The following is a 26,637-nucleotide window of genomic DNA, read 5'->3' on the forward strand; positions in this document are numbered from 1 at the left end:
TAGGAATATCTTGTTATTATTTGATAGCCATCACCCTAAGTCTTTGAGGATCAATTTACCCTTTGGTCAATTCCTAAGATTGAGACGTAACTGCACTGATTGTTGACTTTTATAAACAGGCGGACAATTTAAGTCAAAAGTTGAGGGACTGCCATTACCCCAGACGGATCATTGCGCAGGCAAAGAAGAGAGTCTGCAATATACCTAGAGATGTTCTGCAGACTAACTCTACTCGTAATCCACAAACTCGATGAACATGTCACCACCTTTACACCTTTAAGTAACAGAGTTAAAAAGATTATCAATAAATGTTGGCCCATACTGAATAGTGCCAGAGAATCCCTGGAACATCCTCTTTTTGCGTTTAAGAGAACACAGAATATCTGGGATCTTTTAGTACATACCAGACCTAGGCGCACCAAGAAGTGCGATACTGCTCCATCTAAACCCTAGCTTGGGGTTGTAGGTCATCACCCTTGTGGAGGATGCAAGGTCTGTCCTTTGTCTATGAACAACTCTGAGATTGACTTGGGAGAGACTAGAAAATGGCAGTTAATTAAACACACTAACTGCCGTACAAAAAACTGCATTTATATGATTGTATGCCCTTGGGACCTACGTTATATTGGGATGACTACAAGAATGGTTAAGACACGAATTAATGAGCATCGTAGTAGCACCAGATGCTGTAGATCCTCTTCTAAACTGACGAATCATAACATTGAACAACATCATACTCCAGATGACTTGAAATGGGCCATTTTGGAATGTGTTATGGACAATAGGGATTGCACTAATAAGTTATTTGAAAAAGAACAACGTTGGGTGTATAGATTAGGCCCACACTTGATAGGACTGAATGATTATGTCCCTTGGTCTGAATTGATATAACCCACATACTGTTCAGTGACTTGGTTTTTACCTTTTTTTTTGTTATCTTTTTCTATTTTTTTAGATAGCTGATATCTTATACAGCTTCTACCCCTATGAACTAATATGTGATATCCTTATTGGATTATATTTTCTTCATCCTTGGTTATGAACTTATCCCTTAAATTAGAAAACTTGACTTGCTACTAATACGGTTGCTCATTCTTTAAACTATGTTGTTTATTGGCAAGCAATATCCACCTCAGGTTGTTTTTTCCATTCTAAGATGGCTGCCGTTCTTGTCTTCCTATTGGTAGTCCTTCTACAGTTTCTACTCCCCACAACCGTATTGTTTAAAACCCAGGCCGCCTCTAGACTTACTCGTTACAGGGAGTGCGGAGCTGGGGTAGGTGCATTCGAGCAGTCCGTCTTCAGAGAAATGTCCGTTAATGACTGGACTATTGAAGCTCTCTGACATCCCTATGGGGCCCATCCTTTAATGTGAGGAGAGTAAGGATGTTTTTCATTGATAATAAGGAGTGAACATTTATTTTCACAATGTGTTGAGCACCACACAAGGGGATTTCACCAGTGTGTCTTGACTTTCTTCTTTTTGTTTACTAGCGCACTTGGTATAAGTTTTATACTGTGCTTTATGTTTTTTCTTTTCTCTTTACATGTTTCTGTATTAAATATTTATTTTAGTCCATTAGTGGAGTGAGGATTAGGTAGGTTGTTTAAGGTCCTGATGAATCGCACCACATCTTTAGTGACTACTTGAGCAAGGAACACTTTGACCTACATTATGGCAGTATAGGTGTGACCGATCCTGCCTTCACTACATCCCCAGAATATCGGGTTTGGGGTTACCAGACACTGTATATAAATAGGGTAGAATAGACATTATTCTATTTTCCACTTACTCATTGTTTTTACCCATGACAGAGGGTTTTGCTTTTTTCAATAAATTGTTTCATTGTGATTTCTCCATCTAGTCATTTTTAACAGCATCTCTTTTTTTACCAATCCCCACATAATTGCACTCACACACCAGCAAATATCTTTAATAAAAGATCTCCGGCAAAGAGCCCCCTTGAGGGGCCCGTCGGGCATTGCAGCGACGGCCTGACGAGGAGCAAAGCCCGATGATGAAGCATGTCACCAATGGGTGAGTGAGGGCTCTTGTTACAGAGTTTGGATATTCACAGGGACCTGTTTTCCTCTTTCCCTCATTGGGTTTAGCTTTCTTAATCTTTTCTGTGGAACTGACCATTTAGTATTTTTGTGATTTATATGGGAGTATCATGCACAGAACCATTTTTCCACATTCTTTAAAATCTCCCACTACTGAAACCCTTTTTTGTTTTTGGTAACAGAAAAGGAGCCTGTTGCAGAATGAGCCGAACAAGAATCCTGGACCACCAAGCTCTCCGGAGTCTGATGTTGTGACAAAAATCCCAGATCTCCCGGAGCAACCCTGTACCTTCTTACAACAGTTCTGAACACAGCTGGTGATGTAACAGGCTTTCTCCAGATCTCTAAGATAGGCTCCGTAAGAGTATCATAGAATGGGAGCAAGGGCTCTGCTGAAGTAGAAGAAGGATGTAAGACTTCAGTCAAAAAGTTAGTTTTAACTTCAGCACCTGGCAATGGAAGGTCCAAAAACTCTAGCTTTCTTGATAACAGAGTGGAAGGAAGCCGCCTCTTCCATAAAAACTCCCTTGGGGATGAAAGATCCCACTCAGGGGAAGTGTCCAGCCCACTAGCCGAGTCTAGGTGCTGTAATTCTCCCAAGGGCTCAGCAATCTCTCCTTCCTCCAACAATTGTCTCTGGTCCTCTTGCTCTTCCAAGAGCCTCAACGCTCTCCTCCGCGACCTCAACCTGGCCTCCAACCTATGTGTCGACATGGAGTTAGCCGACGTCAACAACGCCGGTTTCAAAACTGATGGACGCGGACCGGGAGAAGAAGGAGATGCACTCCGTCCTGACCGGGATCTATCCAGCGCCAGTGTTGACTCCATTGGTGCCGTCAGCATATGAAGCATTTCATCGTTGTTGTCTGTCTAAGCGGCGATGTCATCGGCGCCGGGGCCTATGAGACGATGTCATCGGCGCCGGAGGCCTATGAGGCGATATCATCGGTGCCAAACCGGCATCCTCAGCCTGATAAAAAGGCAAGAACGGAGCCGTGCCGGAGAGCCCAAGGAGAATGCTAAAGGACCCGTGGGACCACCCGGTGCACCAGTAGGGGCCATAGCCTTATTAAAGATAGTGAACTTGGCATTCAGAAATGCCGCCGGATCTGCTCCCGGAGTCGGGAAGGCAGGAAACCTTGGATCTACATGCGGTGCCTGGGCCGGATCCGGAACCTGTGGCACAGACACTTGAGCCCCAGGTGAAAAGTGAGGACCTGCTGGAGACTCAACCACCTCAATGAGCGATGGCGACACTGAAGCCTGAGGACTTTGAGGCTGGGGAGTTACAGTGGGACTAACCTCCCACATCGTACGACGCCGTCTGGATTGAGACCAAGATCGAGATCGGCCTCTAGAAGAACAACGTCGAGAGTCATGTCGACGCCTCTTCTTATGAGACTTATGGGATGACGAGTCTCTAGAATTAGACCTTCGATGACTTCTGTGTCCTTTCTTTGCCATAGCTAAAAAGATTCATCCTTTGGCAGGACATGCACTCTCCTACATCGTAGTCTGAACTGAGACACTATAAGCAATCCTCGTGAGGGTCCGGGACAGACATACGACCCCCCCCCACAGTCCCGACAAGGTTTAAACCCTGACTTTTTAGGAGGAGACATTGTAACAGAGTACAATAAGACACTTTCAAAACAGTAGCTTCTTGAGAGCTGAGCATCGTCAGCAAGCCGGCGAGGACCTCTTATTGCCACAGTGACATCAGACGGAGTGGATTGTGGAGCCGTGCAATTGTGACGTCGACGTGGAGAGCTGGGAAGAACATTTTCTGTTGAATGCTGGTGTATTGGGAGAACTCATAAGATGAGGAATCCACAGGTAGTTATATCCATCAGAAAGCATAAATGTGTGCATCATTAGCATAAATTAACATGTTTACTTACCTTCTGTAAAGGTCCTTCTGTTGGATAATCCATCGAACCACAGATTCCTCTCTTTAAGACTATCCCCAGAAGCCAGACTGGATCCAGAGATTTTTGTTTTAGCAATGCACCAGTGTATATAGTGACTCTGTATTAACTCAGAAATGGCATATAAGCGCCACACCCTGTGCACTGAAGTCAGTTTTTTTTAATCTTTATCATTCCATGCACTCAGTCGCAGAACACTTTAAAAAAAACCTGCAGTTGATGGTGAGCCAATATCTAACTTGAAACCTTATTATGATGTTCAGGAGTCCACTCTACAGAATAGGGAGGAGGAAGTGAAGTGCAGAAGAAAATAAGTTACTTACTTGTAACTGTGGTTCTCCAGTATTGGTATATTTCATAGATTCACATGCTTGAATCATTCCACGTTGTCGAAGTGGGAGTCCCACAGTACATAGAAAGCAGTAAATTAAATTTTAACATTGAAGTTAATGGAAAAATACATTCACTTTAAGGGCTTATCAGTGTTACTAGAAATTACCCAAAGCCCAGCCAATCAGGCGAGAGCACCCTTTAAAATACTCAGCACAGAGGCTCCGGAGTCTCAGATTTTCTAGCACAAGTGATGTATAAAAGGAAGAAAACATGAGGTAAGCCACTATGGGGAGGAGGGTGTGTCGCATGTGAATCTATGAAAGATACCAATACTGGAGAACCACAGTTACAGGTAAGTAACTTATTTTCTTCTCCAGTACTAGGGTATCCTTCATAGATTCACATGCTTAAATCAGAATAATTAGCAGTAAACATAAGATATTGATATCCATATATATATTAGTGAATGGTGGGTAAAGAATTATTGTCTCATCTTATGCAAATACATTTAGTGGAACTGCTTGTCCTACCACTGCGTCCATCCTGTCTGCGACATCTAGGCAGTAGTACTGAGTGAAGGTGTGGCTGCTAGACCACGTTGCCACTTTGCATATTTGCTCTGAAGGCACTCCTGCGAAGAGAGCTGTGGAGGTGGATACAGCTTTGGTGGAGTGGGCTTTGACATTGGCTGTCAATGGCTTTCCTGCTAGCTGGTGACAAAATTGTATGGTGGTGGCTATCCACCGAGCTATAGTTTGTTTGGTGATAGGATACCCCTTTCTTAGTTGTCCATAGCCTACAAACAATTGATCAGCCTTCCGAAAGCTGCTAGTCTTTTGTATGTAAAATCTGAGCCATCGCTTGATATCTAAGGAATGTAGCGCTCTTTCTGCTGGAGTTTAGGGGTTTAGGAAGAAAGTCTTCAATACTACTGGTTCATTCAAATGAAAGTTCGAGGGAACTTTAGGGATACATTTTGGATTAGTCCAACTTAAATTGAAGAAAAGGTTGAGAGATTGTGAATGCTTGAATGTCACTGATTCTCTTTGCTGAGGTAAGCGCTAGGAGAAGCGCTGTCTTCCAGGAAATATATTTCATTTCTGCTCTGTGAATACGCTCAAATGGATGTTTCATCATTTGCAAAAGTACAATATTGAGGTGCCAGGAAGGAAGAGGGATTTTAATTGGAGGAAACAATCTGAAAAGTCCCTTTAGGAATTGCTTTACTATTCTTGAGGACCATAAAGATGGTGACGTAGCGGTTCGGTGAAATCAAGAAATAGCTGCCAGGTGAACCTTGATGGACGAGTAAGAGACCCGATTTTGCCAACTGAAGAAGATACAGAAGTATCTGTTCTGGAGATGTCAGAGGGCGGAACTCGGAATCCTTACACCATATACAGAATCTTTTCCATTTGAGTTTGTATTTTTTATTTGTAGCCTGGGCTCTGGCATTAGCGAGCACTTCACAACACTCTGTTGGAATATCTAGGTCAGCAAATTCATTGAATTCAGGAGCCAGACTGATAATCGAAGAGAAGTCGGGTTGGGATGACGGACCTGGTCCTGATTCATTATTAGCAAGTTCGGTATTGGTTTCAACAGAATGTGAGGTTGTTCCGCGAGGAGCAGGAGATCAATGAACCAAAATGGCGTGGCCATCTGGGAGCTATCAGTAATAGCCAGCACAGTTCTCTCTTTATCTTCTTTAGAATTCTCTGGATTAGCGGAAGTGGGGAAAAAGCGTACGCACAGATTCCTGACCATTTGATAAAAAAATGCATTCCCCCTCGATCCTCACTGCGGTTGCCAGCTTGCGTAGTACTGGCATTTTTTGTTTTCCTTTGTCGCAAAGTGGGCCAAATCGGGCTTGCCCCAGCAAAGAAAAATATGATTGAGAGTTGTCTGGTTGAGCTCCCACTTGTGTCAGATTGTTGAGGTTCTGCTTAACAAGTACACCAGGGTGTTGGATACTCCTGGAACGTGTTCTGCTCTGAGAGTTATGTGATGTCGAAGTGCCCAAATCCATATCACTTGTGCCTGAAGAGAGAGCGCTGGCGATTTTGTACCATCCTGCTTATTGAGGTAATGCATACTTCTGGTGTTGTCGGTTCGGACCAAAACCGATGAGCCCCTGAACTTGGTCAGGAAGGACTTGAGCGCTAGGAATACCACTTTTAATTCTAACAAGTTGAAGTGGAGCATTGCTTCCTAGGTGGTCCATTCCCCTCTCACTGTCAGGTCTTCGAGGTGCTTGCCCTATTCCTGCAGAGACGAGTCTGTGGTCAGAAAATGCTGTGGGCTTTCATTCAGAAATGAGACCCTCGAAGTTTTGGGGGTCTTCAACCACCATTCCATGGCTTGTTTCATTGGTGGATTATTTAGAGGATATCGTTGAAAGATCAGTTTATTCGTTTCCAATGGCTGTCTAACCACTGCTGAAGTTTTCTCATGTGGAGACGTCAATGAAATGCATGAGAAGAGCATCCCCAGAAAAGATTTGTAAATCTGGACAGAAGTGGAATTTCTTTTGCTGAGACGAAGTGCTAGACTTCGAATCCCCTTCTGCCTGTCCTGAGAGGCGAAAGATTTTGCTTGTTCCACATCTAATACAGGTCCTAGAAAGGTGATGTTGGTTGACAGCGCGAGGTGTGATTTTTGGTAGCTGACTGAGAGGCCTAATCTCTGGAAGAGGGACAGGCATGTTGCTGTGTCTCTGGCTGCTCTGGACACTGTTTGTGCTTTTATTAGCCAATCTTCCAAATATAGAAACACTTGAACTCCTTATTGTCCGTGGTACCCAGCCACTGAAGCTAAGACCTTGGTGAACACTCAAGCAGCCGATCTCAGACCGAATGGTAACACTCTGAATTGGCAGAGGGTGCCTACTACCTTGAAGCGTAAGACTTTCCTGTGGCTGGGTTGAATAGGGGATATGAAAATAGGCGTCTTGGAGATCCAAGGCCGTAATGCAATCCCCCTGGTTGAGCAACTGTAATACATCCTGAAGAGTGATCATCAGAAATGATCGTTTTTTTCAGAAATTTGTTTAAACATCGAAAATCTAAGATGGGTCGCCAGTCTCCTGTCTTTTTCCGGATGAGGAAGAAGCAAGAGTGGAAGCCGGATCCCCTCAGACTTAGGTACCATCTCTATTGCTTCTTGTCTATCATAGTGGAAATTTGTACAAGGAGCTCTTTTAAGTGGGCAGGTGGGGGCCCTCGTGCTGGCACCTCTGGAGGAGGTTGCTGAAATTCCAGGGTATGCCCTTTGGTGATAATATCAAGGAGCCATTGGTCTGAGTTGATCTGGGACCACTGGTGGGAGAAGCTGGAAATTCTGCCCTCTATCTGAGTGTTGGAATAGGGGGTTGGAAGCAGGCACCTGGTGGAGGTCAGTGTTTTCTGGCTGTGTCCTTGCCCTATAACCAGACTTTCCTCTTGTGGAATGTCTGTAGGCTGCAGATGGTTGCCTATAGGATTGTTGCTGTTGTTGATTGGTGGCTGATCAAAACTGGCCCTGCTAAGGTTGGTACCGTCTATACTGGTGCATGCCACCTCTGTAAGAATACAGTCCTATGCCTCTTGCCCCACGAAAGGGCTGCCTTTTGAACTGTTGAGTACCCAACAATCTAGCTGTGTCTGTGTCCGTTTTTATTTATTGAAGAGCATCATCGACATGCACGCCAAACAGTAGTTCCCCATCGTATGGCATATCCAGAACGTTCATGTGAACCTCCGGGCGGAAGGAAGTGGCCTTTAGCCACCCCTGTTGTCTTAGTACTGCCGCTCCGGCTAGCTTGTGAAAACCTGTGGATGACTCATCTATTGCAGTCTATTATCTCGGCAAAGATCTCTTCTCACTCTTGCAATATCTTTCAAGTTTCAGCTCTAGGATCCTCAAGAAGGAGATCGATGTATTGGGAAATGTCCAATCACATTTGTCGGTCGTATCTGCCTAGAAACGCCAACAAGTTTGCTGCCCCGACCGTTGTACCCGCCATTGTGTAGAACGTTTTTACAATCGTATCTAAGCGCCATCCTTCCTTATCCGGGCGTGCGGCAGGATGGACTTCTGGACCTGCGCTGATATTGCGAGATATTACAGAGACAGGTTTGGATTGACCAATCAAACAAGCTGGCGAATTTTCCGGAGCTCTGTATTTTTTGTCCAGTCTAGGATGTACCACTGGCATGGAGGATGGGATCTGCATTACTTTAAGGCCCTTTTCCCAGATAAAGTCTGTAGGAAGTTGGCTCTGTATGCACTATTTCAAAGTAAGAAATAGCATGCACAGAGTCCAAGGGTTCCCCTTAGAGGTAAGACAGTGGCAAAAAGAGCTAATTCTAATGCTCTATTTTGTGGTAGTGTGGTCGAGCAGTAGGCTTATCAGAGGGTAGTGTTAAGCATTTGTTGTACACACACAGGCAATAAATGGGGAACACACACTCAAAGACAATTCCAGGCCAATAGGTTTTTATACAGAAACATTTCTTTTCTTAGTTTATTTTAAGAGCCACAGGTTCAAGATTTACAAACAATACTTTAAATGAAAGGTACTTCACTTAGGAACTTTAGGAACTTTGAATTAGCAAAATAGCATATACAGTTTTCACACAAATGGCAATAAGCTATTTTAAAACTAGACAGTGCAATTTTCAACAGTTGCTAGGGGAGGTAAGTGTTTGTTAGATTTGCAGGTAAGTAAACCACCTACAGGGTTCAAAGTTGGGTCCAAGGTAGCCCACCGTTGGGGGTTCAGGGCAACCCTAAAGTTACCACACCAGCAGCTCAGGGCCAGTCAGGTGCAGAGGTCAAAGTGGTGCCCAAAACGCATAGGCTTCAATGGAGAAGGGGGTGCCCCGGTTCCAGTCTACCAGCAGGTAAGTACCCGCGTCTTCGGAGGGCAGAGCAGGGGGGTTTTGTAGGGCACCGGGGGGGACACAAGTCAGCACAAAAAGTACACCCTCAGCGGCACGGGGGCGGCCGGGTGCAGTGTGCAAACAGGCGTCAGGTTTGCAATAGGTTTCAATGGGAGACCCAGGGGTCTCTTCAGCGAAGCAGGCAGGCAAGGGGGGGGGGGGGGGGGGGGGGGGGGCTCCTCGGGGAAGCCACCACCTGGGAATGGGAGAGGGCCACCTGGGGGTCGCTTCTGCACTGGCGGTCGGATCCTTCAGGTCCTGGGGGCTGCGGGCGCAGTGTCTTTACCAGGCGTCGGGTTCTTTAAAGCAGGCAGTCGCGGTCAGGGGGAGCCTCTGGATTCCCTCTGCAGGCGTCGCTGAGGGGGCTCAGGGGGGGGTCAACTCTGGCTACTCACAGGGTCGTAGTCGGCGGGGAGTCCTCCCTGTAGTGTTGGTTCTCCGCAGGTCGAGCCAGGGGCATCGGGTGCAGAGTGCAAAGTCCCACGCTTCCGGCGGGAAATGTGTGTTCTTTAAAAGTTGCTTCTTTGTTGCAAAGATGTTTCTTCTTTGGAGCAGAGCCGCTGTCCTCGGGAGTTCTTGGTCCTTTTAGATGCAGGGTAGTCCTCTGAGGCTTCAGAGGTCGCTGGACCCTGTGGAACGCGTCGCTGTTGCAGTTTTTCTTGAAGTGGGGAGACAGGCCGGTAGAGCTGGGGCCAAAGCAGTTGCTGTCTCCGTCTTCTCTGCAGGGCTTTCAGGTCAGCAGTCCTTCTTCGTCTTAGGTTGCAGGAATCTATTTTCCTAGGTTCTGGGAGCCCCTAAATACTCGATTTAGGGGTGTGTTTAGGTCTGGGGGGTTAGTAGCCAATGGCTACTAGCCCTGAGGGTGGCTACACCCTCTTTGTGCCTCCTCCCTGAGGGGAGGGGGCACATCCCTAATCTTATTGGGGGAATCCTCCAACTGCAAGATGGAGGATTTCTAAAAGTCAGAGTCACCTCAGCTCAGGACACCTTAGGGGCTGTCCTGACTGGCCAGTGACGACTCCTTGTTTTTCTCATTATCTCCTCTGGCCTTGCTGCCAAAAGTGGGGCCGTGGCCGGAGGGGCGGGCAACTCCACTAGCTGGAGTGCCCTGGGGTGCTGTAACAAAGGGGGTGAGCCTTTGAGGCTCACCGCCAGGTGTTACAGTTCCTGCAGGGGGAGGCGAGAAGCACCTCCACCCAGTAGAGGCTTTGTTACTAGCCACAGAGTGACAAAGGCACTCTCCCCATGTGGCCAGCAACATGTCTGGTGTATGGCAGGCTGCTAAAACTAGTCAGCCCACACTGGAAGTCGGGTATGGTTTCAGGGGGCATCTCTAAGATGCCCTCTGGGGTGTATTTTACAATAAAATGTACACTGGCATCAGTGTGCATTTATTGTGCTGAGAAATTTGATACCAAACTTCCCAGTTTTCAGTGTAGCCATTATGGTGCTGTGGAGTTCGTGTGTAACAGACTCACAGACTATATACTCTTATGGCTACCCTGCACTTACAATATCTAAGGTTTTGCTTAGACACTGTAGGGGCATAGTGCTCATGCACTTGTGCCCTCACCTATGGTATAGTGCACCCTGCCTTAGGGCTGTAAGGCCTGCTAGAGGGGTGACTTATCTATACCTATAGGCAGTGTGAGGTTGGCATGGCACCCTGAGGGGAGTGCCATGTCGACTTAGTCATTTTATCCCCACCAGCACACACAAGCTGGCAAGCAGTGTGTCTGTCCTGAGTGAGGGGTCTCCAGGATGGCATAAGACATGCTGCAGCCCTTAGAGACCTTCCCTGGCATCAGGGCCCTTGGTAGCAGGGGTACCAGTTACAAGAGACTTACCTGGATGCCAGGGTGTGCCAATTGTGGAAACAAAAGTACAGGTTAGGGAAAGAACACTGGTGCTGGGGCCTGGTTAGCAGGCCTCAGCATACTTTCAAATCATAACTTGGCATCAGCAAAGGCAAAAAGTCAGGGGGTAACCATGCCAAGGAGGCATTTCCTTACAAAGTCAATGATCAGGAATCACACAAACTGACTTTCTGGTGTTTTCTAAAGACATAAAGGAAGCAATCTGACTGTTTAGTTACATTGGGAAGCTGGAATCTTTTGGCTGCTCTTTCCATCACACTATGGAACAAAATCAATATCCTGTGGTGGAGACTCTACTGGTGGTGGAGTAGAGGGGGATGGTGTTTGCATCTGGTAATCATCCCATTCAGTGGGGAGTGAGGCAGTGTCCTGTATCTCTCCTTCCTGATCTTCTGAGGAAGGCGGCTCATTTTCGGTAGGTGGAGATGGAGGTGGTAACGGTACTGTAGGTACTTGAAACTCTGAGGATCAGTCTCTGGAAGTAGGACTTAACAGTAGTTGCAGGTGCTGCAGCGGAGTGGTTGATGCTGGTGGTGGGAACCTACTGTAATAATCATGCATCATATGCTGCAAATAGGCAATTAGTGACACTGGCATCTGCACTGTTGGCTTTCACTGTTGTTCTTGGGCACGTGTGTTGTTGATCGTGAAACGATTACTGAATATATGATCCTTCACACTCTTCCTCCTCCTCTTCCTGGCATTTAATTTGTAGGTCTGAAGGACTACGTGCCACTGTACAGACCATCATCGGAGTACTCATCTCCATAATCCTCTTCATCCTCATTAAGAAAATGTTCTGGAGGTATGGGTGACACCTTACGAGGTGAGGTATGTGAAGGTAGCCATGCTGCTTGAGTAGATTTATGTTTTATTGTTATCATTCTTTAGGGCAAAAAGGAAGATCTTCCTAAATCCACTGTCGTCGACGGAATAGATGCAGTCGGTGCATCTGCAGGCAAGAAATGGGCCGTCGCCGAAGTTGTCGTCAACGGTGTGCTCGTCGACGGTGTAGTCATTTTTGAAGTTGCCAACGAGGAAGCTGTCGTTGACGGAGCCATAATTTCAGGTTTGGATGTTGACAGAGCAGTCAATGGTATGCGCGTCGACAATGCTGTAGCTTTTGATTTCTTACCCGTCGAGGATCTTCATTTCTTCGAAATCTTTATACTGTGGGTCGATGGTAAAGAAGGCCCATACTTAATGCTAACTGATGTTATTATTGATGACAATGGCAACAACGTTATTATCATGTGCGACAACGGAGCTCTGAACGCTGCTGTTGCTGTAGTAGCAGATGGTATGAAACCTGTTGTTGACGACACGCTCGTCGCCTAGACTGAATTTTTTTATGTTGTTGGTGGCAAAGAACTAGATGGATTCTTAATTTTTATTGAAGTGGCAGCTGGAGTGGAAGGTTCGGAATGACCTTTCTCACCATGTTTCCTTGAAGTAGAATGAACTTCCTGCGTTTTTAACTTTGGAGACTGCACTTTCTTAGCTGCCTTACTTCTTTTTGGAGAAGAACTCTCCACAGATCTTTTCCTCTTTCTGGATGCCAAAGAGGTGTCGCTGTCATCATCATCCGAGAGGTTTTCCCTGGATTTAAGTTTTTGAAGCCAAAGCAGGAGCCTGGCCTCTCTGTCTCTCAAAGTATTGTGAGGAAAGATTCCACAAATTTTTCAATCTTTCACTTTGTGCTCTGTGTGAAGATAATAAATCCTTGTGAGGATTGTCACAGTGAAGCCTTAGCTTCCCACAGGTGTTGCAGGCTCGAAATAGACCTTTCTTGGCTGAAGACATGTTGTAGAAGACATGTTGTAGAAGCCACAGCTGTAGAAGTAGAAAACAGTATTCAAAAGAATTCCTGTCAGGAAAAGGTATACTGAGCAGATCTCCGGGAGACTCCCTTCACACGATGTGCAGTAGAAAATCTGAGAGTCTGGAGCCTCTGTGCTGAGTGTTCTAAAGGGTGCTCCTGCCTGATTGGCTGGACTTTGGGTCATTTCTAATAACAATGATAAGCTATTAAAGTGCATGTAAAATTTAATTTACTGCTTTCTATGTACCGTGGGACTCCCACTTCCGACGAGGGGGAATGATTCAAGAGTGTGAATCTATGAAACATACCCCAATACTGGAGAACCTGAGTTTAGATAGAGTATCCATCAGAAAGAGCGGTACCAGCTTGTTCTTCTGATAGACACTGCGAACTGCAGACTCCTCGCCTTAAAAACAGATACCAAAGTATAACCTTCCAATAGTGCAGGGCATGGGGAATGAACTCTGACCAGAAAGTCCTGCATGACCATCGGCGAAATGACTCTACCATCAGGGCTGTTTGTCAAGACAGTAATGTTTTGTGACGTCTGCATCAATACCTAGGTTGCAGAAGGTTAAAACCAGCATTCCCTTGTTTAAAAACTACTGTAGCAGGGGAGGAGGTGTCAGAGGAGAGCTATCCCTGCTGGTGCAAACAGCCTCGGCTGCCGATATGACCCACTAGCCCACCACAACCTCTAGCTTCGCCACGACCTGCACCTCAAAAGGACTGGGCCTGCTGTTGCTGCACAGGTTGGTAGGACTGGATCTATTTGTAGGCTAATCCTTCTTATCATTACACTAGGTCCAATAGTTTTGCCAACATAATTTAATGTGTACAAGACAGGAAGCAAGCTATATTTTGCAGCATCAAGGCCGTCATGTATTGTTTGAGCCAGCATGGCCCTGTGGTTTTCCAGGTAACCGGTAAGATGTCACTGGCCATGCCCATAAAGCATGGGTGTATATGCATAAAAGGCAACCTGTGTTCAAGAATCTTAAGGCTAAATTAGCCAAAAAGAACACCCTCTTTCTGAAGGCCTCAATATAGTTCAACTCTCTATACGGAGGATAGGTCGGGTAGGCCCTAGGGGGGACTTTAGTCATCAAAGCCAGTACCAGAATACTTTCAAGCATAGGATGTCTAGTCACAAAATCTATATCATGAGGGGCAGGAGTATGTTTCATGGCAACGGGTCGACTGACCTGTAGATTCCAAATAGGGCTTGGACACAGTGGCCATGAGTGTGTCTATAAGTGAAGAATGTAATTTAATGGCAATAGTGGTTGGGAAGTGGTTGGCTCTGCTTGAATTATGTAGGTTAATAAGTTTGCCTTAGTTTCAACTGTACTCAACTGTAAGTCTAGCACTTATGCCACCCTTTGCACAACTACTGAGGAAAGATACTTTCTTTGGTTGGTGGCTCAATCCCAGAGGATGTATCCAGCCCACTGGCATTTTGTAAAACCAGCAATAACCCATCATCATTGGGGGGAGGGAGTGAGGGGTGGGGGGGGTCGGGTTTATCTGTCCACTCGACATCAACAGTGTCCTTATGAACATCTTACATACATTGAATCAAGTCAGCATCCTATTCAAATCAGGCCTGTAGCCTCTATTAGTACTGGCACCAAAGTAGAAGCTGCAAATTTATTTGCACTTCTGTAATCTTGTAGGGCAACATAGCCGTGGAGCAGGCCAACAACAGCTCTGGGTCGGAGACTGGAGTCAGTAGGGTTCTGGGAAGGTTCAAGCGAAGTTGGCATCGACAACAGTACAGAAGGAACTGGTGTGGACCCTAGGACTGGAGCAGAAGAGTCAGGACAAACGTCAGAACAGGCCTGCCAATGGGTTCAACATGGTCAGTAGCAGACGAGGGAGAGCCTGCCAGCGGAAGTGCAACTGAAGCCCATTATGGTCCCATGGGGCCCAAAACACAACAGAGGGAGCCAGAAGAGCTGCATCCGACTTCAAAGCCGCCATTTACTGTGAGTTCGAGGACGGCCCACGGTAATCAGGGTGCATCAGGACTAGCTGCAGGAAACATAAAAGTAAGGAGGTGCTAGCGGGGTACAATCTTTAGACTGATGCCCTTGCATGTTCTCTCTTGATTTCAAGTGGCAGGGGGGTTGCCTCAATAAAAATAAAAAAAAGTCTGTAAGCAGTCAGTAACATGGAGTGGAAGCAGAATCTATCTTTTAACTATGACCTCTTCTTATGTTTGACAATCTTTCGCCTCCTGCTCGTGGATCGGCTTTTGGGGCATGAGTGCACATGTATTACAAAACATTGAGTCCAAGCACCAAAGACAAAAACCATGCAGATTTGTGACCAATATCTTCCTTCTGGGTTGTTGCATGGCTTGAACACTGTAGTTTTTGGAGGGAGACACAGTTGGAAGCAAATTATGCCACCCTGAGGGAACCCTCACCAAGCACATGCCCACTGCCTTTGCAGGTTGTGTGTATTGGTGGGGAGAAAAAGGCAAAGTCGTCATGGCACCCCCTCTCAGGGTGCCATGCCCACGAACCACTGCCTGTGGCATAGGTAAGACACCCCTCTAGCAGGCCTTATAGCCCTAAGACAGGGTGCACTGTACCACAGGTGAGGGCATAGCTGCATGAGCAATATGTCCCTACAGTGTCTAAGTTCATTCTTAGACATCCTAAGTGCAGTGTAGCCATACTGAGTATATGGTCTGGGAGTTTGTCATCACAAACACCACAGCTCCATAATGGCTTCACTGAATACTGGGAAGTTTGGTCCCAAACTTCTCAGCACAATAACCCCACACTGATGCCAGTATGGAATTTATTGAAAAGTGCACCCAGAGAGCATCTTAGAGATGCCCCCTGTATGTTAGCCAAATTGCTAGTGCAGGACTGACCAGCCTGTGCCAGACTGCCACTTTCAGACAAAATTCTGACCACATTGGGTGAGAGCCTCTGTGCTCTCTGTGGCCAGAAACAACACATGTCCTGGGTGGAGGAGCTTCACACCTCTCCCCAGCAGGAAATGTAACACCCCCGCCCCTCCCACAAAGACCCACTTTTGGCAGCAGGTCTGGCTGGAAAATTAGGGAAAACAGGTAGTAGAGACCACCCCAGGTAGGACCACGCCTAAGGTGTCTAGAGCGGATGTGACCCCCTCCCTGCAGAATCCTCTTCTTGACTTGGAGGACAGGGACCAATAGGGTTAGGTTTGTGGCCCGTCCCCAAAGGGAGTGGACCCAAGAAGGGTATAGCCACCCTCAGGGACAGTAGCCATTGGCTACTGCCATCTGACCCCTGTAACACCCCTATAAAGGATTTAAGGGCTCCCCTGAACCTAAGTCGTCACATTCCTGGTGACCGGACAAGAAAGAAGGACTGCTAAGCTGAAACACCAGCAGAGAAGAAGGAAGACGACAACTGACTTGGTCCCAGCCCTACTGGCCTGTCTCCTGCTTCAAAGAACCTGCACAAGAACTGCGACGCATCCTGCAGGACCAGCGACCTCTGCAAGCTCCAAAGGACTGCCCTGCACCCCAAAGGACCAAGATCCTCATAGGACAGCAGCCTGTCCAGAATAAAAAAAAAACTAAATCAAAGCACTCCAGAGCCTTCCCAAATCTGCAAATCCTGACCTCTCAGCACCAGATGCCCACGGCCCGTGTCCAGGTGGCCCAACCTGCTAGAGGATCCCCAGGCGATTCTGAGCAAGTGCCCACCCTGTATTGGCCTCTCCTGCCCCTCCCGACGACGCCCGCAGTGTGAATCCAGAGGAACCCCCTGACCGCAAAAGCTCCGGATAAAGATATCCAACACCTAAAGATACACTGCACCCGCAGCCCCCAGGCCTTGGGGAACCCGGCCACTGGTGCAGCAACGTTCAGCAGGCAGCCCTCCTAATTGTCCAGCCTGTGTTTTTCCCGAACCAACCCCCTGGACCCAGCCTGCAGCATCTAAGTGATGTTCTCATAGAACAGCAGTAGGAGCCTGATGCTCTGTTTGCACCCTGCAGCCGGCCGGCCCTGTGCCGCTGAGGGTGTATGTTTGGTACCTACTTGTGCCCCCTCCCCCAGTGCTCCTCTAAACTACAACAGGTCTGCCCTCCAAAGACGAGGGTACTTACCTACCAGCAGATCTGAAACTGAGTGCCCCCATTCTCCAGATGGAGCCCATGTTAAATTTACCTCAACTTTGACCTCTGCGCCCGGCTGGCCCCGTGTTGCTGGTGGTGGGTGTTTGGGGTTACCCTGAACCCCAACCTGTGGGCATCCTAACCTCCGGAGAATGGAACTGTAAGTCAAGTACTTACCTGTAAATCATACTAACTTTCTTCCCCCCAGGAACTGTTTCTGAAAACTGCAGTGTCAACTTTTAAAACAAATAATTGCCAATATTTCAAAAACTGTATAACTTATCGATTTCAAACAAAGAATCATTGATATATGTGTGAAATAGGATATCTATTGAAGTACTTACCTGCAATTTGAATCTTGTGGTTCTAAAAATAAATTAAGAAAATATATTTTTGCTATATAAAAATCATTGGTCTGGAGGTAAGTCATTGAGTGTGTGCTTCTTATATTATCTGTGTGTGTACAACACATGCTTTGCACTACCCTTTAATAAGCCTAATTGCATAACCACACTACCACAAAAGAGAGCATTAGTAGTATCTACTTTAGCCTTTGTTAAGCCTCTAGGGAACCCATAGACTCTATGCACAATATATCTCATTTTGATATAGTATATACAGAGCCAGCTTCCTACATGTAGTGCTTACCTGTGGCTCAGCTCCATCACTTCCGGGACAGTACAGAGCAGCATTGTTGAACAATTCTACAAATCTACTTTGCTTAAGGGGAGGAATCTGTGGTTAGAAGTATCCATCAGAAAATAATATTATCCATCAGAAAAAAGTTGTTCTGAGTTTCAAAACACAAACAACTATATGGAAACATGCAATTATGAGTAGATTTATGCTTTAAGGTTCATGCCACACTAGTTATGTCACAATAAATACTGTACTGTGAAAAAATATCAATGTACCTTGGTACTTGATCTTTGATTTGGATCTTCTCTAGACTGCAAAGTGCCTGCCCCAATAGATGGCAGCTGTGACTGAAATACAGATATGCGACCGCCTGTAGGAGACATCAGTTTATAGGCTGCTTGCAGAGCAGGGCCTAGAGCACTGTGAGTCTCCCGTGTGTTGATGAAGATATTTGGTAATGCATTTAATAAATCTACAATAAGCTGGAAAAAGAGAAGCTTGCTTATTGACATTCCACATTTACATTCTTAACACCTACATGACTATCATCAATTACAACTTGATATTGTTTAACAGAACCTACAGCACAAATTGATAACAAGGCCTTTAAAATGTTAAAAGGAAGTGGAAAGAAAGTAATTATATAGGAAAGAATTTAACTTAAAACATACCAAAATTAAAAGTTGCATTACTGGAAATCAATAGACTCAAAACGTATGACAATTACTCTATAATATATCTTAGATAATTGTAAATGAAGTTCCAAAAAATAGCAAAATAAAGCAAAAAAAGTTTAAACTATGATTGATAAAAGTATATATTTATCAGCTGAATTAAGAATTGTACTATTTAATCAATCATACCTCTTTGCTCTCATGCAGATTTACAAGTAAACTATCTGGAGTAGGTAAGAAAATATCTATGGGGGAAAAATACACATTTCATTAATGAAACAAAACAAATGAAGACTAAAAATCACAAGTAAGATTTCAAATCATGTCTGATTGTACATTTATCATGCAGGATTCATGATGGCGAGTGTGCCGAAACTGACACCAACTTAAACACAAATAAAACAAATCACAAACTCAGTTTTGTGAAGACTTTGGAAAATATTGCAAAAAATGTTACTCGTAACATGACTTCAGGTGTTTGCTTATTTTCTAATTCCATTTCATATCCTACCTTAAATATTAAAAAACAAATGTATCTACATTATTACCATATAAAATTAATAACCAATCAAGGGTCCATATTTTGAAACTTCTTTCAAAATTATGTGTTGTTTGATTTACCAATACATTTATTATAGAAATATCTTAATGGTCACTAGCACCCTGTAAGGAATGCTGCGACTGTCTTAGGCCAATCTGAAGAGTTAGAATGTGAACATTAATTACTACCAGCATGCACTCTAAGTCTTTCTGAAATAGGGAATAGGGCAAAACATGGACCTGAATCAGACAGATTGTGAAAGTGTGACTGGGTACTGATGCTAAAAAGAAGAAATCCTTCTGCTGGGGATTAGCTACTGTACACTCTCCTTATTCACTCTTCATGCATCCTCACCTTCAGCGAAGGCCCATAATTTTAATGTGACCAATGAACAATGGTTAACATCATGAACATCAGGGTATAATGCATAAGAATCAGACTTAACATTTTAAAACTAAGCATTCTTCAGTTTTCTGTAACATTTAAAACATATCTGAAATATTGGTGAAAGAAAATATTATTCTAGATATTACTAAACAGCAAGTAGCAGGAATATTTGTTATTATACTTTAATATTAGCACATTCATTGGAATGTTGAGCTTGAGAATGGGGTAGTCAAATAGATTTTGAAGAAAGCAACATTGGTTAGTACAAACATTTTCTGAAGTCCCTCTCAAAAAGCCAGCTCATTCAAAGCACTGACCCACACAGAGAACAGTTTAACAGGAGGAGAAATTTATTAGAAGCCGGGAGCAAGGAAGAGACAGAAACTGAAGGTAAACAAGAATGGAACACATTGCTGGCACAACAATGTTGTAACAGCCTTTATGACATTGGAGCTGTGTAATAATTCCATATACTGGAAACTGTCTTTTTTTAAGTGCCTCCAAATCGTCTCTGACAAAAAGATAAGATTGACAATGGCTAGAATGTTTTGCTGCCTAACTGGTCAATAAAATAGGATTAGTGCACCGTGTTTATGAATGAGCACAGAGAGAATCAGGTGATGGATCCGTTTCATGGTTATGCTTTATTTATGATGGCCCTCTGTGTCACACTTATTCATTTATTTCTAGGATAACTTGCATCCAACCATGGTGCTCATATCCCACTCTGGAATACAATTTGACCATTAAATACCTGGCTATCCACCCACAGAGGATTTGTTTTTAGTGCCACTTCATCTTCAGGGTTCTAGTGTCCTGCTTCTATTGTAGCTTTCTGATATGGACATCCCCCGTGGTAGTTATGGCTAAAGAAAGCATTTTTTCTTAGTTTCTGGTTACTTGTTGTTTAAGCTTCAACCTTGCCAAGCTTTTCTCTGTGTTCTTCAGATCCCTATCATTTTAATGAGAATTGAGACGGTATAATGGAGACCTTTCAATTCAAAATGTCTCCATTAGGAAGGTCACTACATTGTAATGATTATGCTACTTATCCTGAAACCATCTGTTTGTGGCATGTAGTGCTATAGATTCACATGCTCTACATACTCCTGCCACCTAGTGTTGTGCTCCAACGTGTGCAACTTGTTTTTCTTCAAAGAAGTCTTACAAGTCACAAGGTAAAATTACTGGTAATGCGCAAGGGCATCCGCTCCATAGTTAGATTGTTTTCCACCTTGTAGGTTAAGATGAAGATGTAGTTTTGGAAAGGAAAGAATAGATGAACATGCAAAAAGAGAAAAGAACATCTGCAACAACCGAGGATTCTGGGAGGAGGGTGGGTGCATGTCAACCTACTACATTACATGCCACAAACAGATGCTTATAGGGTAAGTAACATTCCATTTGTGGCAAGTATAGCTGTAGCTACACAAGCTCTGCACAGAAAGTAAAGAAGTGCTCATGTAAGCATTGGCTCTCCAGGGTATGTTGCAGATGACTGAAAAAGAGTTTGTAGAACACCCTGTGCTTGCTGTCATGCTAGGATGTTGACACAGTAATGTTTAGTGAACGTTTGTGGAGTGCACCAGGCAGCTGCTATACGTAAGTCAGCTATGTGGATGTTACCAAGTAAAGCCATGGAGGCCCCAGTCTTGTAAGTAGTGTGTCCTGGGGCAAGGTGTCATTTGCTTGCTTAGCATGGTAAGTTTGAATACACTTGACACGCCCTCTGACTATGCCTCTTTTTATATAGGGTGTGAACCTTTATGTGATTTGGTGAAAGCGTCAAAGAATAGTTTGGGTATTACGAAAGGGCTTGGTCCTATCAACGCAATAGAGGAAGGCACATTTGACACCCAGCTTGTGGAGGGCTCTCTCTGACACAAATTGTGTCTTTGGGAAGAAAAACAGCAATTAAATGGTTTGATTGCGGTGGAATGGGGAACCACTTCAGGGATACATTTTAGGTTGGTCCTAAGAACAACCCTGTCAACATGAACCTGGAAGAGGGTTTCTTGCAGAGTAAGAGTTTGAAGTTCACTAACACACCTTAAAGATGTGATAGAAACTACAAAGACAACCTCCCATGATAGGAACTACAGTGGGCGCGAGTGTATAGGCTCAAAAGGCAGACCCATGAATTGAGTAAGTACGATATTTAGGTTCCAGACTGGGGCAGGGGGGGCCCTGGGTAGAATGACTTCCATGAAGGCTTTGATGACAGGGGCCTTGAAGAGGGAAGAATGCCTCCAGGTTTGCAAGTATGCTGTGACTGCTGCGGAAGAAAGACATATGGAAGGTGAATACCATATATCTTGTACTGCTGGTTTACGAGAATCTGTGTGTTTAAGAACAGTGGACAAATGGTTTGCCCTTGCTGCATAGCAGGCACATGTGGTGGGTCTACCTGCTTCTTAGAGGATAGACTTGATTCTGCAGGGAGATTCAGGTAATCAAGCTCTGGGATCTCAGGAGCCAGAACGCACGATTGTGCTGCCTGGGGTTCAGATGCCTGATGGTGTCTTCGTTTTGTGTGAAGAGATGGCAGGTTGCTCAGTGTCTCACGAGGAACCACTGACAAGTCTAGAAGGGTCATGAACAAAGGTGTTCTGGTTTAGGTGGGAACACCCAGAACAAGGGTGAAAGATGTTTGCTGAAGCTTTTGAACCATGTATGGAAGGAGTGGGAGAGGCAGAAAAATCATAGGCAAACATCCTTGACCAATTCAACCACAGTGCATTGCTCATGGACAGGCAGTGTGGAAATCTGGAGAGGCTTTGGCATTTTGCACTTTGAGTGGGTGTTAAGAGATGTGTGTCTGGGAACCCCCACCAGTGTAACTACGAGAGTAGGACTTGAGGGTGAAGTTCTAGCTTGTAGACTTGTTGCTGCATCTTCCTACGTAGGTCAAATATGTTGCCCACTACCGGCAGATACTCTACTAGCAGATGTATTTGCAGTGGAGTGCCCAACTTCATATTTTCTGCAGTAGCGCTTACTGCTGTGGAGAGTGTGTGCCTCCCTGTTTCTGAAGATAATAGATGGCTGTTATGTTGTCTGTTTTGATGGGGACCAACTTGTGCTGGATCTGATGAAAGAAGGCCAGCTGGATAGGAAGCAGTCCTAAGTAGTTGATTTGGAGACCACCGCCTGGAGGTTATGGCTTGGGTATCTATTCTAAGGTAAGGAATCTGCAGCTAGAAGTCTCTAGCAGATGAACAAGTTACTTACCTTCAGTAACGCATTATCCGGTAGAGACTCTATCTAGCTGCAGATTCCTTACACCCACCCATGCCTTCCTGCTCTGCGGATACGTCTAGTAGGGTAGGGATTATCCCCTTTAGGGCTCTAGTTTTGCACAGACGAACTGTTGGTTCTATCCATGACTCTGCGCTTCTGGTGTGGAAGTTCGTGGGTGAAAGAACTGACAAACATGCACCGGGGTGGTGACTTTATAGGTGACCATGACGTCACAGATGGCTCCAACGACCCGACAACGCCACCTGGATCCGAATGATGCATGCAGATCTGAACACCACCACCTGATGGCGCACACAGGGTACTGCTCAGCAAAAAAATCCAGATTCCAAGCTGATGCCAGGAAATTCTAAGGTAAGGAATCTGCAGCTAGATAGAGTCTCTACCAGATGATGCGTTATCAAAGGTAAGTAACTTGTTCATTCTGTCCCCACAAAGTAGTGGCTCTCTAGCCCTTCCCCTCGGTCCCATTACACCTGTTGGGGCAAGGTTACAGCAGTTTCTCCCCCAATGGGAAGGAATCACCTCTGACCAAAGAGTCCTCTCCAACATATGGCAGGGATACTGTCTAGAGCTCAATGCATCCCTACCAAACATCACACCCATCAGGCATACTCTTCGCCACAGAACATCAGCTCCTCAATCAAGATCATGTACATGCGCTCCTTCTCAAATGAGCAGTACAACCTGTGTTGATAGAGCACAGCAGCAAAGCAGTGTAGTCCCTATAGTTCTTCATACCTAGAAAGGGCAGGACATTTAGGCAAAACCTCTAACTCAGGCCTCTCAATGAATGCATCCTATTGGAGCTCTTCCATATGGTCACCCTACAAGATGTCATCCCCCTGCTCAAATAGGCAATATTAGGCTCACTCTAGATCTATCCATCCTGCTCCCACCAGCTCTTCATGTTAAGTGGTCACCATTGTCAGTTTAAGGTGCTACCCTTTGCATCACTACCTCCCTAGGGTATTAATAAAATGTCTTGTCATGGCAGGTGCTTTTCTCAGAAGGAGAAACAGTCATGTGTTCCCTTATCTGGACAACTAGCTGATCAAGAGTGCAAACAAATAACTGTCTCTCACACAGTCAAACTATCATATACCTTCTGCACAGTTTAGGCTTCACCATCAATACTGTCACGTCCTACCTCCAGCCCCTCCAAGTCCAGCCCTTCCTGGGTGCAGTTTTCATCACAATCACCAGGAAATTGTACCCTGGTAGGTCAACACTTTCCTAATACTACTTCCCCGTTTTCATCCAGATCTTTACTTAACAATCAGTTCTGTGTCTGGTGGGCCACCCATGCAGGCGATATCCACACATCATGTGGACATTTTCGTTGGGCCCCCAATACTCTCTTCAAGTAGAGGGAACTGTTGAGGGCAGTGGCCTCCTGGTGTCGGACCGCTCCTGATACCACATCTTGTCAGCTATGGACTTGCACTGTAGTTCACTGCTTCAAGTATTTGTTTTTTCCCCTTTTTTTATGCTTCACTTATTGGTTGTCATGCTTTCCATTGAATACTGTAAATAACGTATTTATAAAAAAACAGAACAGCAGTACACCTTCTTGGCATGATGACTTCTTGCTTTGTCATAATACCACATGCAAGGTTACACATACATCCTCTGCAAGAGTGCCTGGCGGCATAATGGTCACAAACGGAAGGCCAATGGCACGATCTAGTACAGATTTGGGCCAGCACCATCCCTCTCTGCAGTAGTGGGACAGCAACAACCTGTTGTGTTGCAGGTCTGGTCCTTGCTAGACCGGTTCCGCAAGGAGTCATCATTACTGACGATTCCCTTACAGGCTATGGTGCACATCCGCAGCACACCACCACCCAGGCATCGAGGGCTCCAAATGTGCCCTTCAAAGGAAACCAGTGGCTTGGGGAGGTTACCTCTCCCAAGCCAGTCACACCTATTTCCAAAGGGAGAGGGTTTTACCTCCCTCTCCCAAAGATTTTTCTTTTTCTGTCTTCCTGTGCTTGATTAGATCAAGCAGCAGGAGGGCAGAAACCTGTCTGAGGGGTGGCAGCAGCTGGGCTGCCCGGAAAACCCTGTAAGACTGGTGGTAGCAATGCTGGGGGGTCCTCTTAGGAGCCCCCAGAGTGCATGGAATCATACTTCCAATACTTGCAACAGTATTGGGGTATGATTCTGACATGTTTGATACCTAATATGCCCAGGTTCGGAGTTACCATTATGTAGCTGGACATAGGTTGTGACCTATGTCCAGTACACACGTAAAATGGCGTGCCTGCACTCACAAAGTCCAGGAAAATTGAGCTGGAGTTTGGGGGGGCAGCTCTGCTAGTGCAGGGGTGCCCTCACACACAGGTACCTGCAACTTGCCCTCTGGGCTGAGAGGGCCTACCATAGGGGTGACCTATGCACCCATGCACCCATTTCACGCAGGCTGCATTGGCAGGCCTGCAGAAGCCTTTGCCTGGGCTCCCCAAGGGTGACAGAATAATTGCTGCAGCCCATAGGGATCCCCTGGAGCCCCAGTGCCCTGGGTACGTAGGTACCATATACTAGGGACTTACATGGTGGGACCAGTATGCCAATTGTGGGAAGAAAAAGGTACAATTTAGAGGACAGAGCAAACCACCAGTTCAGATTCCCCTCCCCCTTCCCACCTTGGGCAGACTGAAGAGTTGCAGTCTTCTGAGGATGCACGGCTACGAAAATGTTGCAAAGCTGGCATGTGCCCTAGAAACAATGTTGCTGAAGAGTCCTTTTTTCTTGGAAGCAGCTTGTTGGGTCCTGGAGGTTCCAGTCGCAGTTCTGGACACCAGAAGTTGAAGCAGAGGAGTCCTGGAGGAATCTTGCAAACCGAATCTGAGGACCCACACAAGAGAGGGACCCTAAATAGCCGTGAAAGGGGGATTGGTCACCTAACCAGGTAAGCACCTATTAGGAGGGGGCTCTGGCATCACCTGCCTGGCCTGGCCACTCAGATGCTCCCAGAGTACCCTACCAACCTTGGAAACAAGATTGCAGAACTCAGGGACTCTCTGGAGGAGCTCTGGGCAACAACCCTGGGGAAATGATGGACAGGGGAGTTGAGTCCTCCTAGACCTTGCTGGTCTCCAACGGCACCTCTTCATCACGATCAGCGAGTTTGCTTTTGCCAAGGCTTGTTGGTGGAATTCCTGCACCGACACCCGTTCCTTCCAGTGTGGGGCTTCATCTGCATCCATCAGGAACTCTTCTCCAGCTCCAGAGCTGCAGTGCTGACCTGTTCTTCATCACTGTCGACCAACTCATGCATCCACAGCCTGGTGGGTAGAACCTCCTACTCCTCCTGGACTCCACTGTGACTCTTGGACTTGGTCCCTACTCTCCATAGGTCTTCTTTCTTCAGGAATCCAATGCTGGTTTTCTTGCAGTCTTCTCTGGGTGTCTTCTTTTTCTCCTTCTCCTCTTTTTGGGTGGTTTGGGGAAAATCCATTTTTTTACTCCTACATTCCTGGTCACTGGGGGGTACTATGTTACTTACCTCTGTGGTTTCCTAGTACTCCCATGTCCCCTTTACACATTTTACTTACCCAGGCGGGGGTACTTTGTTTGCATTCCATTTTTTTAGTATATGGTTTGTAATCCCCCCAGGATCACTATTGGTTATTGCTACAGTATTTGCACTGTTTTCTAACCTTTTCTAGGCTTATTTCTGATTGCTAGTGTATACATTTAGTGTATTACTTACCTCCTAAGGGTGGGTTACCTGGCTAGTATTTTGTGGTGATTTGTTCCAAAAAAGAAAGTACCTTTATTTCTGTACAACTGAGTGTTTTCTTTCATGTATGTAAGTGCTGTGTGACTACAGTGGTTTAGCATGAGCTTTGAATGTCTCCTAGATAAGTCTTGGCTGCTCATCCACAGCTACCTCTAGAAAGCCTGGCTTCTAGACACTGTCTACACTTCCCTAAGAGGGGATAACTGGACCTGGTATAAGGTGTAAATATCATAGATACCCAAAACACAGCAGGCCAGATTCCTATAGTAATGTTTTGTAAACATGTGCAAGAATGCCCACGCTGCTGCTGCCTTACAGATTT

At 45.5% G+C, this 26,637-nt stretch overlaps 1 protein-coding gene across 4 annotated transcripts in view; it reads right to left on the reverse strand.

Annotated features, from left to right (window-relative positions):
* SEC24B (SEC24 homolog B, COPII coat complex component) overlaps positions 1-26,637 on the reverse strand; it is a 667,989-nt gene that overhangs the window by 357,392 nt on the left and 283,960 nt on the right. For all 4 annotated transcript variants that reach the window (XM_069241169.1, XM_069241160.1, XM_069241150.1 and 1 more), the window contains exons 13-14: positions 18,571-18,626; positions 17,983-18,189 (exon numbers count right to left, since the gene is read on the reverse strand). In XM_069241169.1, coding sequence (XP_069097270.1) covers positions 17,983-18,189; positions 18,571-18,626 — 263 coding nt within the window. The remainder of the gene's footprint in view (positions 1-17,982; positions 18,190-18,570; positions 18,627-26,637) is intronic.

This window comes from Pleurodeles waltl, chromosome 1_2 (genome assembly GCF_031143425.1).
Source record: "Pleurodeles waltl isolate 20211129_DDA chromosome 1_2, aPleWal1.hap1.20221129, whole genome shotgun sequence".
Lineage (NCBI taxonomy): Eukaryota > Metazoa > Chordata > Amphibia > Caudata > Salamandridae > Pleurodeles > Pleurodeles waltl.